Raw genomic sequence first — 19,138 nt, 5'->3', positions numbered from 1 at the left:
ATGTACACATAACTACACATAATACTGTACATGTACATGTACATGTACATACATGTATGTACATGTACAATGCGTTTTTATGGTTTTGGCCTTGTTAGCCAATGTTAAAAAAATCATAAAAAAAAACTGTAAGAGTGCCCTTCACAATTTTTCAGAATATTGTTGCTTACATCTTAAACTTGCATTTATAAAAAAATTACGCATTTTGAAATTACGCATTTTCGCAAATCAAGGTCAAAGGTCAAATTTTTGCGTATTTTTTCGGTGGTGCGTGGAAATTTTTTGATTTTATGTTATCAAATGTGGGCCATGTCAAGAGCTTCAAAATGATGTAAGTATTATCTTTGTAGGTGTTTTACTTTTGGAGATATGATTGTCCAAACATAGCAGGTCATGCTAATTAGTCAAAAGTTCGTTAAGCCGTATCTCCCAAAATAATGATCCGAATTACATAAAATTTGGGGTTTGGGCATTTCTCAGGGAGTCCAATCAGCACACCGAATTTCATTTAAATCCGTGAGGGTCAGGTCCAAAAGCGTGTTGAATTGACACGGAATGACCCTAACTCTTTGTGAAATCGACCCCAGAATGGTTAGGGTCAAAGGTTCATTTTTAGTGTAAAAGTAAACTTTTATTTATTTTTTTGATTGACAGGAATCAAGATATTGAGTACTCCTGAAAAGAATCAACATCTTTGGATCGGTCTACACTGAGAGGAACTCAAGGCAAGAGCTCACCGGAACAAGGAGATGAAATCACCACCGACGACGACAACGAGGACCAGCTGATGCCAGAGAGATGTCTTACTGATGAGGAGGCTGATTTTTCAACTTTGTTTATTAATTGAAAAATGCGCCACTTCATATTGGGTGATTAATTATTTGGTAAGTTTTGAAAAACAAGCCCCCAAATATTTGGTTTTATATTTTTAACTCTGAAAACAGAAGAGCAAAACTTCTGTGACAATGGGTTTGCCACGCGGAAGGAAACCCCTGGCCAAGTTTTTAACTGTGTTTGATTGAAAATTGTGCCACCTCAAATTAAAAGTTGACATTTGGTAACTTTGGAAAAATAACGTACGCCCCCCAAATATTTTGATATACAGATAGGTTCTTTTTATTTCACAGAGGTTTTATATTTTATCTGTGAGAACTGAGGAGCAAAAATCAGTGACAAAGGGTTCGCCACCCGTAAGGAAACCCCTGGCCAATTTTTTTTTTAATGTTTGGAAAACAAACAATTTGTTGATGTATCGAAATCTTTACCTTGGATGGATTCATCACTACTGTGACAGGGTTTTGCTTCTTTCTGTTTTCTCAGCAAGTAGAACCAGTAGACCTATTTTGCTGAAACTTTCACTGTTTTATTTCATCTTTCTAACTCTTTGTGAAATCGACCCCAGAATGGTTAGGGTCAAAGGTTCATTTTTAGTGTAAAAGTAAATTTTTATTTATTTTTTTGATTGACAGGAATCAAGAGATTGAGTACTCCTGAAAAGAATCAACATCTTTGGATCGGTCTACACTGAGAGGAACTCAAGGCAAGAGCTCACCGGAACAAGGAGATGAAATCACCACCGACGACGACAACGAGGACCAGCTGATGCCAGAGAGATGTCTTACTGATGAGGAGGCTGATTTTTCAACTTTGTTTATTAATTGAAAAATGCGCCACTTCATATTGGGTGATTAATTATTTGGTAAGTTTTGAAAAACAAGCCCCCAAATATTTGGTTTTATATTTTTAACTCTGAAAACAGAAGAGCAAAACTTCTGTGACAATGGGTTTGCCACGCGGAAGGAAACCCCTGGCCAAGTTTTTAACTGTGTTTGATTGAAAATTGTGCCACCTCAAATTAAAAGTTGACATTTGGTAACTTTGGAAAAATAACGTACGCCCCCCAAATATTTTGATATACAGATAGGTTCTTTTTATTTCAGAGGTTTTATATTTTATCTGTGAGAACTGAGGAGCAAAAATCAGTGACAAAGGGTTCACCACCCGTAAGGAAACCCCTGGCCAATTTTTTTTTTAATGTTTGGAAAACAAACGAACATAATTTGTTGATGTATCGAAATCTTTACCTTGGATGGATTCATCACTACTGTGACAGGGTTTTGCTTCTTTCTGTTTTCTCAGCAAGTAGAACCAGTAGACCTATTTTGCTGAAACTTTCACTGTTTTATTTCATCTTTCTAACTCTTTGTGAAATCGACCCCAGAATGGTTAGGGTCAAAGGTTCATTTTTAGTGTAAAAGTAAATTTTTATTTATTTTTTTGATTGACAGGAATCAAGATATTGAGTACTCCTGAAAAGAATCAACATCTTTGGATCGGTCTACACTGAGAGGAACTCAAGGCAAGAGCTCACTTGAACAAGGAGATGAAATCACCACCGACAGCGACAACGACGACCAACTGATGCCAGAGAGATATCTTACTGATGAGGAGGCTGATTTTTCAACTTTGTTTATCAATTGAAAAATGCGCCACTTCATATTGGGAGATTTATCATTTGGTAAGTTTTGAACAACACACCCCCAAGTATTTGGTTTTATATTTTTTAACCCTGAAAACAGAAGAGGACAAATCCAGTGACAAAGAGTTCGCCACCCGGAAGGAAACCCCGAGCCAATTTTTTATTTGTGTTTGATTGAAAATTGCGCTACTTCAAATTAAAAGTTGACATTTGGTAAATTTTGAAAATTAACGTACGGCACCCAAATATTTTTATATACGAATAGGTTCTTTTTATTTCAGAGGTTTTATATTTTACCTGTGAGAACAGAGGAGCAAAAATCAGCGACAAAGGGTTCGCCACCCGTAAGGAAACCCCTGGCCAATTATTTTTTTAAATGTTAGGAAAAAAACGAGACGTAATTTTTTGATGTATCAAATCTTTACCTCGAATGGATTTTATTGCTACTGTGACAGGGTTTGCTTCTTTCTGTTTTATCAGCAAGTAGAACCAGTAGACCTTTGCTGAAACTTTCACTGTTTTATTTCATCTTTCTAACTCTTTGTGAAATCGTCCCCAGAATGGTTAGGGTCAAAGGTTCATTTTTAATGTATAAGTAAATTTTTATTTAATTTTTTGATTAACAGGATTTAACAGGATCAAGAGATTGAGTACTTCTGAAGAGAATCAACATCTTTGGATCGGTCTTCACTGAGAGGAACTCAAGGCAAGAGCTCACTGGAACAAGGAGATGAAATTACCACCGACAACGACGACCACCTGATGCCAGAGAGATATCTTACTGATGAGGAGGCCGAGCATCCATCCCAGTATGGGTACTTAAATAAGATCAGGATCCTTTATCAATGACAGTGCCATCAGGATTGTTTCAAGAAACAAAATGAGGCTTGACATCCAAATTTAGTCTGGTTCCTTTTTTAAAACATTGAGAGTTTCGAGCGAGTTTTGACCGGTACACGGGAACCAGACAAAATGGCCAAACTGTGGTAAAGGTGTTTTTAAACTGTCAGTGTTTGCTTACATTAGTTTGTGTTTTATAACAACCAAGCAGATCCTTGCCATTTGATTGGAGGAGTGTCCGTCATGTGTTGGCAAATAAAAGTACTATTGCACCTTAACAACACTTAGCGTGCATTTTTTGTTCCATCTGAAAAGTACTATTGCGTGCTGAGGAGCAAAAAACATCACCCGTGCGCGTGTCTTTGGTAACGCAGCAGTGTTACTGCAAGGCACATTACTAGCATTCACCTTCTGCATGTCCCAAAATAGCTGTACAGATCGCATATTGTCAAACAGGCCGACCCAAAAGAAACGGGTGTAGTTTCACAATAAGAAATTGTAGAGCTACGCTTTATTTATGAAAGTTGTATCTTTCAATCAAAATGACAAAGATCTACTTGGATAATATATAAAACATACTCGCATATAAAACATATTCGCATCATTGCACTCATAAACATTCATTATTTGTACAATAACTTGTGCTGTATAGCTAGTTTCAAAAAATGAGTATCTAAAATTTAGTTGTTTACCTTCAAGAATTGTTGTTATTGATCGATCCTCCCCTTACCCCTGGGGTGGGTTGATTGATTGAAAGAACAAACGAGGCATTATTTTGGGTATTTTACATAAATTGTCTTAAAGGCAGTGGACACTTTTGGTACTTACTCAAATTAATTATCATCATAAAACCTTTCTTGGTAATAACGAGTTATGGGGAGAGGTTGATAGTATAAAACATTTTAAGAAACAGCTCTCTCTGAAGTGACGTAGTTTTCGAGAAAGAAGTAATTTTTCACGTATTTGATTTCGAGACCTCAGATTTAGAATTTGAGGTCTCGAAATCAAGCATCTGAAAGCACACAACTTCGTGTGACCATGGTGCGACAAGGGTATTTTTTTCTGTTATTAATATCTCACAATTTCGACAATCAATTGAGCTCAAATTTTCACAGGTTCATTATTTTAGGCATATGTTGAGATACATCAATTGTGAAGACTAGTCTTTGACAGGTACCAGTAGTGTCCAGTGTCTTTGATACATTTTATCGAGACATTCCCACGAAATGAGTTCACAATACTTCATACAAAATGCTTACATTTTTTATAAAGAATGTTTGACTTTTTTTTTTTTTTAAACTCTCTTGGCAATTTTTTTTCCCCCTCATACTTTTAAAACTTTGCTTGCTTTAAAAACTCTTCTTTTCTAGATTTTCCCAGAGTTGGAATATCTTAAATCGGTTTAGGAAAACAAAAAATTCTGTAAAACTTGCTTGTGACTCAAATTGTGGGAGTGCTTCTGGTTCTATATATTGATACTGTGATGATTGTGAAGCCAATTACAACTTGCACGCACTCAATACAATTAATGCAACCAAAACACATCCTAAAGTTGTATTCTTCTTGGGACCAATCTTCATGACATATAAGTACGTCATCAATTTAACCAAATTTATTCATTTTAGGCACGACATGTTTGGACAAGTGTGATGCACACCTGTCCAAAATCAAAATAAAATTGATTAAAAGTACAATATCTTTTACGAAACAGTCACAAACTTCATTTGAAAATGTTATTTTTTCTTCTTTGCATTGCTGTGACAGTAATAATTAACAGTTCTAAATTTCATTGAGGTTTTTTTGGCATCAGCTGATGAAAAAAAAATCTAATTTCAGATATAACTTTTATTTCAACTCAAGGGTGGTAAATGTTGTACTTGGCTGTTTTTATAATTTGAAAAATGTTATCTTAAATTAATTGGTTACCATTCATTAAATGCTGTAGAAAGCACCACTGAACTGTAGAAGCAGCAGAGTTGTGCAAACGTGTGTGCCGGTTGGTGTGGCTAACTACTATCTGGAACGTGTGGCGACCTAATGATCCAAGAGTTAATGGTTGGGTAAGCATTTTATTAAGTGAAATCTTGTTAATGTGGCGCTGGTAGTCTGTCTTACCGGTGTCCTACCTTACATGATTGACAAACTATTTCAACTTTTTCGATCTCCGACAAAAAAATTGAAACCTAAGAAAGGATTTGGTTGCCCGTTGAAGTCTTTGGGGGCCTGTATCAAAAGTGTCAAGGACTGAGGACCATAGCACTTTTTTTCACATTTTTTACCTGATCATTTTGTTATCCTAAGTTGGTACCCGTCTCTCTATACTGTTCCTGTGTAAACGGGTCTACTTTTTGATCAACCTTTTCTACAACCGGACATCCTCTTCTGATCTGAGGGAGACTCTGGACCTGACGGATGACGGAGACTTCTACCCAGATGTTGGTGCGAGGGTCGGAGAAACGAGAATCTGAACATGGCTATTCACATTTCAATCAGGTACTCAGGCTTTTACATTGGTTTCACTTGTGTTAAGAAGTTTTGACTGTATCAAAAGGAGATATCAAAGATGACATTGGGATTGTGTAGGAAGTAAACATGGTGCTTTATTGTAGAAGAAACATTGTCGCTTAGAAAGATGCTGTTGTGCATTATTTGATTGTGACCGGTTTAGTTCTCAGCCACAGTAGGTTTTACTTACACTCCTTCGTAAGTTAGATTAGTGTTAAGATTTCCGAGTTAGTTAAAAGCCCTGTTGAACTGGTTGACGTTAGTTATTCAGTCTATGACGTTAACTGTTGGTCTATTTCAGTGACCAATTAACTAGGTTGTTCATTGTAGGTTTTGAGTGGTCAGCTCTATGACAGATTTTACAGTAGGTATGTTAACGACAATCAGTTTAGGAAATGATTTACAAATGATGTTGACCAATAGACATTGCTTTTTTAATACATTTTTCCTAAACGTAGTAATTTAGCGGCAGTAGGTGCTTTTTAGGGTATTAATTATTGATAGTTGTGAACAATTTTTACAACTAGTTAACCCTTTTCCAGCTGAACATGGTGACGACACTCAGGCGTTTTGTTTTTTACAAAAACTCACAAAATTTGTAAAGTTCAGCCGCAATGTTGTAATCTCGTTTCTCTGATCAGCACATCATCTGGGTTGAGGTCTTACTTATTCAGGCTGTTAAAGTGACAAAGACACTTGGTCGTTAATTATTTTGATAGGTTCTAAAAAAAAGTAGGCAAGTTTATGATATTAAACCCGTAGAATTGTTGGGAACAAATGCAAGCTACTAGTTTTTGTCAGTGTAACAGTTGTATTTTGTTTAAGATCTCTTTGAAACAAAACAAATTTTGTGCGATATCCATCAATTATTTTAATTCTTCTTCGGCCAACATGAGAATGTCTCAACATGTACAATAGCAAGTGTACAATGGATCAAACTAGGTGTTTTAATTAGTGTATTTGCAGTGTAGACTTATTCAGTTAAATAACTTAGTGTAGACTTATTCAGTTAAATAACCTGAGAACAAACATAGTAATTTGTCACATGGCTAGGTAGTTGAAGGAAAAGGGTGCATACACACTAGTCCATTATTAGTGTAGAATTATTAAATAAATAACTTCAAAACTAGTTGAAAAACTTAGTTATTACTCAATTTGCTTGTTCAATGGATTTTGTTATGAATATTATGCCAAAAAGAAACGCAGGAATAGGTATTCTAAATAAGACGTCGCTTTGTTACTTTAGTGATGCACTGTTTGCAGAATCACAGGTGTCTTTCTAAATTGAAAATACACCAAGTGATTTTATCGTCACTGATAAAACCTTAGTTTTTCGACATCGACGTCAGACTAATTTTATGCCAAATTGCAATTTACAATTGGAACAAAATCATTAGCATGCAGTGGTTAGATTGCAGATTTACATGAAGTTAATCATTAGGAGTAGTTGTTCATCCTAGATTTTCAATACTTAATTTGGACTTCATCAGCAGTTTGTAGTTCCATAGTAGGAGTTTAGAACTTTTTTAGAGATAGGTTAGGTTTTTTTTTTAGAGTTTTTTTTTCTCGATCTAGTTATCCTCCATGAACCCAATGTCATCTACAATATCTCCTGTTATGATACTCAATGCAATGAAGATGCAAATCTGATGTTTCGTACAACCTCACTTTTGACTTTGAAATTTGACTTTGAAATTTGACTTTGAAATTTGACTTCGTTTGAACATTTAATCACACACACTGTTAAAATGTTGCGATGTTTTAACAAATCCAAAACTTATGATTGATTTGAAACAAAATTTATGAAGTGTAGTACTTCTAATGCAAGTGAAACCAATACATTCCTGAGTATGCTGTTAATATTGAAAAGAACATGCGTATTTTAGTTCTGTTTTTTGTGCTTGTCACAAAAATTAACAAAATTGTTCAAGTTCAGCCGCCATGTTGGAATCTTGTTTCTCTGATCAGCGCATCATCATCTGGGTTGAAGTCTTCGTTATTCTGATGGTACAGGACTCAATCGGTGACGGAGTGGAAACGTCATTTTACACTTCAACCAAAATTCAAACTTGAAACTTGACTCCAAGAACTTAGCGACGTGTTTGCCCGAACAGGGGGAGACGTCCGATGGTACACTTGATACAGATTCATCAAACATTTTAACGGGCAACAGAATCCTTTCGACTTATGTTTTGGACTTTAAAAAAAATCTTTGGTTTGTTTTTGGCTTTGGATTAAAAAAAAAAAAACAATCTTTTTAGTTTGTCAATCATGTAAAGCAGACTATCAATGAAACATTAACTTGATTTAACTTAATAAAATGCTTTCCTTCCATTAATACTTAGATCATTAAGTCGCTTCACTTTCTAAATAGTAGTTGGCCACACCAACTGGCTCACACGTTTGCGCAACTCTGCTGCTTCTACAGTTCAGTGGTGCTTAAAAAAATCAAAAAAATCCCTTAAAAATTGCCTTTTTTATATAGACTAAGTCAGCCAAAAAAATTTCTCGTGCCGTTGTACGGTTCGAAATTAACTGCGTGAAAACTTTGGCCCTACCCCCCCTATTATTAAAATCATGATCAACCAAGTGCACCCCCTATAGGGGTGCAGAAGAGACTGTATCCCATAGTAATGTACACCAACAATGTAATCAACTAGAAATTTGCACATGACACTTATACAAGGCGTCAAATTCAAATCACCATCAGATTATATTGCTAGGTACATCAAAATGGAATGCAGCCCCTTATTAAAGGTATCGTCTTATAGCTTGTTGTGACTTTAAATAACAATAAAATGGAGTTCCATTGTGGTCATTTTTTGACCAAAACACTAGTCATTGTTTGTACTTAGTAATTTTTTGAGCAGAAACTCATAGTCAATGTTTGGACTTAGTCATTTTTTGACAAAAACACTTAGTAATTATTGCTTTTCTGTGTCCTTTTGTGGACTTAGTCATTTTTTGAGCAGAAACTCATAGTCAATGTTTGTACTTAGTCTTTTTTGGACTTAGTCATTTTTTGACAAAAACACTTAGTAATTATTGACTTTCTGTGTCCTTTTGTGGACTTAGTCATTTTTTGACCAAAAACACTAGCCATTGTTTGTACTTAGTAATTTTTTGAGCAGAAACTCATAGTCAATGTTTGGACTTAGTCTTTTTTTGGACTTAGTCATTTTTTTGACAAAAACACTTAGTAATTATTGCTTTTCTGTGTCCTTTTGTGGACTTAGCCATTTTTTACTTAAAAAACTTTCCAAGATTGAGATTATAAAGTCACAGAACAAGCTATAAGATGCGGCCTTTACAGAAGATACAACATTGGTAGTTACGCTATTGTGAATTTAACTTATAAGTTTAATGCGGGAATTTAGTGATGATGCATTACCTTAAATTTTGGTAAGCATGCAAGTAAACATTCATCTAAATGTCCACTTGATGTAAAAACTGTTTTGAGATAAACAATAAAGGAAGAAGTTTGTTTTGAAACGCTGCAAGTTTTAGATAATGGTTTTTGATTTAAGAGCAAGTTTTGAATACCAATGTTGTACCTTCTTTATAAGTAAGAAATGCAACCTGTAAACCATAAAGGAGTCAAATTTAATTAGACTTGTTTGAAAAGAAACCAAAAAGCTTTGATTCTGTAAATATTGTGAAAAAGCACAAACAATTATTTTACAAGTTTGTGGAAACCAAATAGTTAATTTGTGTTTTCATGAGACTAGTTTTTTTGTGAGCAATGTGGACTCCTTTTGGAAAAAACAGGTTACATTTCTTCCTTGGTTGATCATTTATATTTCTTAGCTATGGTCGTCATTTGCCAGCTGATGTTTCTTCTCAGATAAATTCTTAACTGGTTTTGGGGGTTTAACTTGAATTTTGAAACTATACACATTTTCAATACTTTTAATAAAATCAAGTATGAATTGAAAGCTGTATTTGATTTTACAAATACAATTTTTGAATTGTGGCACTTGACAAGTGCATAAAAAAAGACATTTTGAAATAATTTCAATGAGGTTTAAGTATTTTTACATCAACTGGCACATTTCTAACCATCAATTTAAGCAACTATCAAAATGAATAGTAAGGAAGCAATAGGAGTGCAAAAGCACCCCAAAAACAAAATTTGTTTTAATTAAAACATTTCGGAAACGTAACATACATCTTAGTCATAATCAAGTTCTTGAGGTTGGGATGGGTGGGGGTTAATGTCTAACAGTGTGGATGCACTAACTGATGTTATTGTTTTCTTTCTTTGGAAAACATGAGTTTGTTCAAATAAAATCTAGAAAATTCAAATAAACAATCTAGTCTGGTTTGCTTATTATTTTCTGATGAATCATAATATTTGGACAATTATTGGTTCTATGAATGGCTTTGATAATCCCCTATTCCCCTTCTAGGTGTTGATGAACTAATTAAAAGTAACTTTTAGCAAAATAATAAAGATTGGGGATACTTTTTGTAATTATCAAACACCAGTCCCCTCACTTGGTGTGCCTCAATAAGTGCATAAATAACAAACCAGTGAAAGTTTTGGCTCAAATGGTCATCAAGTTGAAAACAAAATATGAAAGGAAACCTACATTCCATGCATAACATTGTGTGCTTCCAGATGCATAAGAAAGGCTTCATGCCTGAAGCCTTTCTCAGATTCAATTTTTTGGGGTGAACACAAATTTACCACCTTCCCTAAAACTACACTTTACTTTAAAGGGTGTTTTTCCAACAACATTGTTTTACATCAACATGTCCAGTGCTCTAACGTTTTCATGGTAATTAGATTTTGGAGTAACTATCAAGTACACCTATTTAATAGAATCCATTCAAAATTATAAAGCTAATTTATTTTCACATCCTAGGGTGGGGGGGGGGGGGGGGGGGGTAGAGTTATGAACAGTAATTCCATGTTTGCAAGTACAGAAATACAGTGTAATCGTTCCTTTTGGTGAATTAGAATCAGTTGCAAAACTCCAAAAATGCCCATTCACAATTTTAGGTAATGACCTCAAGGGTAGTTTAGTATCGAATTGTAGATGCTTAGCCTGTTATAAAGGCATGATGTTAGGCTCTTGAGGGAAAAGTATGAACATTCATCGAGAAGAAGGGCTCATCTAAATGAAAGTTTTTAAAAGAAATTTAACGGATTCTTCGGAGGCCCCACAAAAAAGAAGTCATAAATAATGTGGGTCTTGGGAGAGAAAAAAACGTACGAGAAAGTTTTTGGCAAATGTGTTGGTATAAATTATTATGGCCCTACAGCTAGTAATAGAAATATACATTTTGGTTGCCTTACATAACGGTTGAGGCTTGTACCTCAGTGACTGCTGTTGGGCTGGAAAGGCTGCTGAGATGCAGGGAGAGGCAGCGTACACTTCTGATGAAAGGGAAACATTCAGATTCCACGAACTCTGGAAAAGAACAAAATTATATTTAGAGTATGGATGTAAATTAGTGTTCATACATAATGAGGGGATATAGAAAGTTTAATGCATTGGTAAATCAGGACAGCATGTTTGGGGGGCCTTTAAATTGTCTCCACATATACATGACATGTACAGTACTTCATGTCGTCAAATCTAATTCCCATCACACAAGAAAACAATTAAAAGAAAAATATGTGCGCCCTGTGAATTTACTCTAAACACTTGCATTGAAGGAATTGGAGAAACAAAAAAAAGTGTCATGCAAAGTGTTAGAATTCATCAGCAAAATCGATGTGGGTCAATGTTTCACCAAAAATATCCGTCCCTATAACAACATTTTCCTCACTTGTATTGAGGAAGAATTCAGTGGTTTAATGTTAACACAATCTTTGTTTCTTCGATTTGTCTTGTGTTATTATCATAAGCTTACTGTATATTGCCATGACAATCTTGTCTTAGTTCCTCTTTTGCATCAACACATGAATCACTTACCTGATTAAGAATATTCTATGAACATCCGAGCAGTTATCATCGTGGAAGTTGCTAAACTTTGATGTCGGTTTTCGATGTAAAATGTTGCAGAAAATCTGCTTTTCCACCACACACACGTGGATCAGTTGAACACACGATCCCCGGGCTCAGAAACAAAATGGCCGCGGGAGTATTAAAGGGGTGCATCAACCGTTTCCAGAGGGGTGATCGATCTCGCCGCGCCTTCCCAACATGCCTTGCTCGATGTGCCTGCGCATGACCGTAGTACGAACGGCATACTTTTATTGGCCGAAATTAAATTGAAAGAATCATAGGGGTGAGGCCAGCACTTGTATCAATTTTTGCCTTATGCTTCATAAGGCTAGATTTTTGGCAAAATTCTGACTAGTTTCACAAGGCTATAGATTTTAGGCTAGATTTTGACTAGTTTCATAATTTGGCTAGTTTCATAAGGCTATTATAGCCTTGTAGATTTAAGGAGCAAGTTTTGACTAGTTTCATAAGGCTATAGATTTTAGGCTAGATTTTAACTAGTTTCATAATTTGGCTAGTTTCATAAGGCTATTATAGCCTTGTAGATTTAAGAGCAAGTTTTGACTAGTTTCATAAGGTTATTATAGCCTTGTAGATTTAAGAGCAAGTTTTGACTAGTTTCATAAGGCTATAGATTTTAGGCTAGATTTTAACTAGTTTCATAATTTGGCTAGTTTCATAAGGCTAGATTTTAGGACAAAATTTTGACAAGTATCACAAGGCTATAGATTTTAGGCTAGATTTTGACTTGTTTCACAAGGCTATAGCCTTGTATATTTTAGGCTAGATTTTGACTAGTTTCATAAGGCTATAGATTTTTACTAGTTTCATAAGGCTGGATTCTAGGCCAAGTTTTGACTAGTTTCACAAGGATATAGCCTTGTAGATTTTAGGCTAGATTTTGACAAGTTTTATAATGAAACTATCATAAAACAAATGAACACCCCATTTGTTGCCTTGTAGATTTTAGGTTAGATTTTGACTAGTTTCATAAGGCTAGATTTTAGGCCAAATTTTGACCAGTTTCACAAGGCGATTTTAGGCCAAATTTTGACAAGTAGATTTTAGGTTAGATTTTGAAAGGCAAAATTTTGACAAGTATCACAAGGCTATAGATTTTACGCAAGATTTTGACTTGTTTCACAAGGCTATAGCCTTGTATATTTTAGGCTAGATTTTGACTAGTTTCATATAGACTATAGATTTTGACTAGTTTCACAAGGCTGGATTCTTGGCCAAGTTTTGACTAGTTTCACAAGGATATAGCCTTGTAGATTTTAGGCTAGATTTTGACTAGTTTCATAATGAAACTACCATAAAATAAATGAACACCCCATTTGTTGCCTTGTAGATTTTAGAATAGATTTTGACTAGTTTCATAAGGTTAGATTTTAGGCCAAATTTTGACTAGTTTCACAAGGCGATTTTAGGCTAGATTTTGACTAGTTTCATAAGGCTATAACCTTGTAGATTTTAGGCCAAGTTTTGACTAGTTTGATAAAGCCATATCCTTGTAGATTTTAGGGCAAATTTTGACAAGTGTATTTAACAAATTATGAGTGTTATTTATGTGTACAAGAATAAAGGCTGATTCTATTAAACTGTGTTTGTCTCATTATTTGACTCGTATAGTTGGCAGCCATGTTTTTCCACAATGCAACAAATTGGGTGTGTATCTATTTTATGATAGTTTCCTTGTGCATAATTACTTGCTAAAAGCAACTTATATACATGTACACACCTAATTGTATTGTGGGAAAAAATGACTGCCAGAGGGTCCATCCTATCCTGGTGGAACCCTCCCCCACCCTGTGGGGAATACCTATTGGTCCCTACAGGGTGGGGGAGGGTTCCACCAGGATAAGATGGGCCCTCAATATAAATGGGGGGGGGGGGGGTAGGATTGAGGCAAATAAAACGCAAGATACAAGGAGAGTAATGTTCAATTTTTTATTAAAAAATTTGGCCAAAAAAAAAGCAGAGTTGTGCCAACACCTGTGCCTGTCGGTGGACCCCCTCGGCCACCTGGAACTTGTGATGATCTAAAGGCCCAAGTGCAATGGTTGATATGTTCTCTGTTCAGTGAAGTTCAATTAGATGTACTCCTAGTGTCTACTTCAATGTTGTAATGTCTTGCAAAACATAAACGAGCTAGACGCAATTCTGCGCTTTGTTTTAGATGCAAGTGTTGAGCAGAAGGCAACTGTTGCTTGCTTAAATGAACTGATGCCCTCAAGGGCCTGAAATTTCACCTATTGTTGTCTTGCAACCAAGCTGCACAGGTGGTGCCAAGAGTTGTCGACGATTGTTCCAATGGGATCCTAACTCAACAGATGATGACGACTTCTATCCAGATGATGTACTGGTGCGAGAAACAAGTTTTGCAATGGCCACTAATTTTCCCTTTGCTTTCCATGGGGCTGCAATTTGGACATTCAGATGTAGTCAACTAACAAAATGGCTACAAGTGAACTTGTTTTTGACCAACTTTGATAAACAACAAAGTTGATTAGTGTTTAAAACACCTAATGATGTATAAACCAAAAGCACTTGACGAATTCACACAAACGTTGCAATTTTGTTAACAGTTTAAGTATGGCGAATAGTGATGTTTTCTCACTACATGTTTACTGATAAATGACAACAAAGATGACATTGGATTAGTATAACAACTACCATCCTAAAAGGAAACCAACTTTGACCGTGATAACCAAACATTTCAACACAGCTAAAGATTGATCAAGAACTACATGTAAATTTGATTTGCCCAAATTCAATTAAAAATGTTGAGGCCTGGAGTTAGTTGTAACCTTACATTTTTAGCATTTTGTGCTTGGAGAAATTAATTAATAATAGAAGTTCAAAAAGACCACTGTAACTAATGAAGCAATTTAAATCAAACTTTCAAGCACGTTGTTTGTCTATTGTAACCCCCCATTTTTGATTGATTTAGTGTAGGTGTGACTTCAGACTGCAGAATTTACACAAAAATGAGAGCCCACACTAATCCTTTAAAGCAATTGGACCCTTTCGGTTCAGAAAAATATAAAAAGTTCACAGATTTACAAATAACTTACAGGGTTTACAGAAGGCAATGGTGAAAGACTTCTCTTGAAATATTATTCCATGAAATGATTTACTTTTTGAGAAAACAGCAAAACAATATAAATTCTCGTTAACGAGAATTACGGATTTATTTTAAACACATGTCATGACACGGCGTTGTGGTACACAAAGTGTGGGACTTGGACAACACTGTTTACCGAAAGGGTCCAATGGCTTTAAAGTCATCAGCAAAATTTCAGGGAGATACCAATTTTGAAACTTTTCTTTAAAAATGGCGTAATGGGAAACATTTCCAGTACAAAAATGACCATAAGGTCAACAACCTGTTTCTGATAAGCAAAGAGCCAGCAAAGGTTTTTCAGAAAATAAATATGTGGAACCTGATTATGCATCGACTGCTTTGTTGCAAGTTAATGGTAGGATCATAGATAAAGCCCAGTACATACTTCCTGCGAATGCGAAACGAATAATTTGCATCAGTCGACTTATGCTCGACGCCTACGAAACATTCCCTGCGAAAACATCCAGTGACGTCAAAATTCTTATCGCATTCGCATTCTTATCACATTCGCAAGAAGCATGAACTAGGCTTGTTGTAAATCGTTATCCGCTATCGCTCACTGACATCTTGGGCCAAGACTAATCCATAACCAGCAATCTGCAGCAAGGCGCCCTCTGTTGACCATGTAGTACAAGCTCTGCGAAAAAAGCACAGGCCAATGGCTAAGCTGCTTAGACATTAACTATTCTGCGTGAAAAAAACCTCCATTTTCATAACTAAAATGTAACCTCAAATGAATGAAGATTCTACTTCAGCCCATTACAGTTCTATGCCTCGTTTGTTGTTTTTTAAATGTATATTGGAAGTGTTGCGGTGTGTCGACGTTACTGTTCATGTTCACAATAATTAGTAGGGCCTGTTTACTCCATGCTATGCATGTTGTATCCACATTACATCCGTTGCACTCGTTCAGCAAGTTGCTGCTGATGGTGTGTTGACGGTGTGTTGACAGTCATTAGTAGGAGTGGTTTGCAGATGAGAATTGTCCCAAATATTTACTCCATGCATGTTGGATCCACATTACATCCGTTGCAAATGTTCGTATCCAGCCCGCAAGATGTATTGAAAGTTGCTGTTGACCGTTTGTTGACGGTGTATTGACAGTAACTAGTAGGACCTGTTTGCACAGTCCAGAATTGTCCAGTAAGTTCACTCCATACATGCTGTATCCACATCAAATCCGTTGCATTTGTTCATATCCAGCTCATATTGGAAGCTGCTGTTGACGATGTGTTGACGGTCTGTTGACAGTAACTAGTAGGACTTGTTTGCACAGTCCGGACATGTCCGATAAGTTCACTCCGTGCATGTCGTATCAACACTAAATCCTTTGCATTTGATCGTATCCAGCCGCAATATGTACTGAAAGTTGCTGTTGATGGTTTGTTGACGGTGTGTTGACGGTAGTTAGTAGGACAATCCACACTACATCCTTTGCATCTGTTCGTATCCAGCCCGCAATATGTACTGGAAGTTGCTATTACTCTGAAGAGGTGTTAACTCCTGACTGCTGAGAAGGTCATCCATATCGGGCAGATAATACTGCAGATCTTCGTCTGGAGAAAGATGAAATCATACTCCATTTAGAATCACTATCACACTTGGACTCTTGGTTTCATAGAGCTGCTTAAGGCACAGGACACTATTGGTAATTACTCCCTCTGAAGTAACATACTTTTTTTCAACATCTATTAAGATATTTTCTCACTCAAATCTTTAAAAACTTCAAGCCTGAAGCCTTTTATTAGTGCTTTTGAAAGCACACAAATTTGTGCAACCTAACTGTTTTTCCTCTCACTATTCTCTTGCAACTTTGATGATTAATTTAGTCAAATTTTTTAACAGAAGTGAGAATACTGGTCTTCGACAATTACCTACAGTGTCCAGTGTCTTTAAGTCTTACAAATTCTATTGCACAAAAACGTGAAAGGTTTGCAGCACTGCTTAAGCTTTGACATGTTGTAAGGGTTGAAGCACAAAGCATAATCTACTGGGATAATCTTGAAGGGCCACTTCACTAGTACTTACTTGAATCCAGAATCATTCTTGCCGTCTTGAAGAAGATTGTGTCCTCATAGTTCTGCAGAGGATCTACCCCTGAGCCTTGCACTGCGGACCAACTGGAATGAAATCATAAAGGTACGGACACTGTCAATATCAGTAGTAGTTAAAAAGCGGGACAATTCTTTTCAGAACTGAGAAGTATCCAGAAAATCTGAACAATTCTACTCCGCGGTAGTGGAATATATAGCCAGAAGGTTCTCTAAAGAACAAACTCTACCTGGGCCCAACTTCATAGAGCTGCTCAGCACCAAAATTTGCTTAGCATGAAATGTCTTCCTTGATAAAAACAGGATTACCGACCAACTTTCCATTTGTTGCATATTGCTTGTTACTGTTATTCAGCTGTTGTTTGCTTATCCTGAAAATCATGTGGAAATTTGGTTGGTACATGTAATCCTATTTTTATCAAGGAAGAAATGTTATGCTCAGCAAATTTGTGTGCTTAGCAGCTCTATGAAATTGGGCCCAGGCAAGTAAACACACATGGTGTTACCACAAACCAATTAGTTATTGATACCTCACAATGCAATGTCTCAAATCCCATATAAGAACTGTTTACTTACTCATTCTTCAGAATAACTTTGCACCAAATACTCAATCTCAGATGCTCATACTTCTCATCATCCTGTAATAAAACAGGGGGGGGAAAAAACACCCAAAAAATGATAAATTCACAAAGCATAAATATTTGACAATTACCAGAATTACTCTCTTTTCTTTAAAGACACTGGACACTATTAGTAATTGTCAAAGACCAGTCTTCTCACTTGATGTATCTCAACATATGCATAAAATAACAAACCTGTGAAAATTTGAGCTCAATTGTTCATCGAAGTTGAGATAATAATGAAAGAAAAAACACCCTTTTCACACAAAGTTGTGTGCTTTCAGACGCTTGATTTCGAGACCTCAAATTCTAAATCTGAGGTCTCGAAATCAAATTCGTGGAAAATTACGTCTTACTCAGAAACTACGGTACATTACTTCAGAGGGAGCTGTTTCTTACACTGTTTTATACTATCAACAGCTCTCCATTACTCGTTACCAAGTAAGTTTTTATGCTAACAAGTATTTTGAGTAATTACCAATAGTGTCCAGTACCTTTAACATTCAGAGAAATAAAAAGCACATTAAAAACACATTGATCTTATAAGGAGCTAATACGGAACAATTAATCAGGCCTATAGGTACCCAACTCATTTTTAATGAGGGATGGCCTCACATCAAAAGGCCAGACGGCCACTTCAAGGTGAGGGCTTTAACCAATTTGGGCTATCCACCCCGAACCAACCGCCACCAGGAGCACGTTGCCACCTACTCCTGGGGCTGAAACAGGGTTATCCCATTCACAGTCCATAAGCATGTAGGCATAGTTATTATCCACTAGGAGCCTGACTGGTAGAGCAAAACCTTTTGCAATTTCCTAAATGGAGCATTTATGGTTAAGTTCCTTGCTCAAGGGCAGGAGTGTCATGACCGGGATTCGAACCCACACTCTGCTGCTGACAACACCAGGGCCTAATTTCATAGAACTGCTTAAGCACAAAATTTTGCTTAAGCAAAAAAAATCCTTGCTTAGTAAAATCAGATTACCAGCCAAGACTCCACTCAATTGCTAAGTAAACAAAATACCAGTCCATGCAAAGTATATGGCATGAAATTTTGGCCAGTAACATGTGTAAAATAAGTGAGCTATTTTCGTGCTTAAAGCCATTGGACCCTTTCGGTAAACAGTATTGTCCAAGGCCCACACTTCGTGTATCACAACTTCTATATAAAATAATAAACCTGTGAAAATTTAGGCTTAATCCGTCATCGGAGTCGGGAGAAAATAGCAGGAAAACCCACTCTTGTATTCGCACGTTTCGCCGTGTCATGACATGTGTTTAAAATAAGTCCATAATTCTCGCTATCGAGAATTGATATTGTTTTACTGTTTTCTCAAAAAGTAAAGCATTTCATGAAATAGTATTTCAAGAGAAGTCTTTCACCACTACCTTGTAAACCCTGTCAGTTATTTGTAAATCTGTGAACTTTTCTTTTTTTTCTGTACCGAAAGGGTCCAATGGCTTTAAGCAAATTTTATTCTTAAGCAGCTCTATGAAATTGGCCCCAGAGCTTGGGTCCAGTGAACTAGACCACTTGGCCGCGACACATCAGGTGATA

At 36.2% G+C, this 19,138-nt stretch overlaps 1 protein-coding gene and 1 long non-coding RNA gene across 2 annotated transcripts in view; one reads left to right on the top strand and one right to left on the bottom strand.

The window, feature by feature from the left end:
* The first annotated feature begins 672 nt into the window (after positions 1-672).
* Positions 673-10,265, top strand: LOC139945562 (uncharacterized). The gene is made up of 4 exons (XR_011787089.1): positions 673-884; positions 1,470-1,699; positions 2,289-2,518; positions 3,106-10,265. It is a non-coding gene; the product is annotated as an uncharacterized lncRNA (long non-coding RNA).
* Positions 10,266-13,732: 3,467 nt separating this feature from the next.
* Positions 13,733-19,138, bottom strand: part of LOC139945536 (nuclear pore complex protein Nup133-like) — a 45,739-nt gene continuing 40,333 nt past the window's right edge. The window contains exons 31-33 of the mRNA XM_071942924.1: positions 17,536-17,597; positions 16,937-17,028; positions 13,733-16,464 (exon numbers count right to left, since the gene is read on the bottom strand). Coding sequence (XP_071799025.1) covers positions 16,334-16,464; positions 16,937-17,028; positions 17,536-17,597 — 285 coding nt within the window. The 3' untranslated portion in view covers positions 13,733-16,333. The remainder of the gene's footprint in view (positions 16,465-16,936; positions 17,029-17,535; positions 17,598-19,138) is intronic.

Source organism: Asterias amurensis, chromosome 1, assembly GCF_032118995.1.
Source record: "Asterias amurensis chromosome 1, ASM3211899v1".
NCBI lineage: Eukaryota > Metazoa > Echinodermata > Asteroidea > Forcipulatida > Asteriidae > Asterias > Asterias amurensis.
This window is presented reverse-complemented; position numbering and strand designations above follow the sequence as displayed.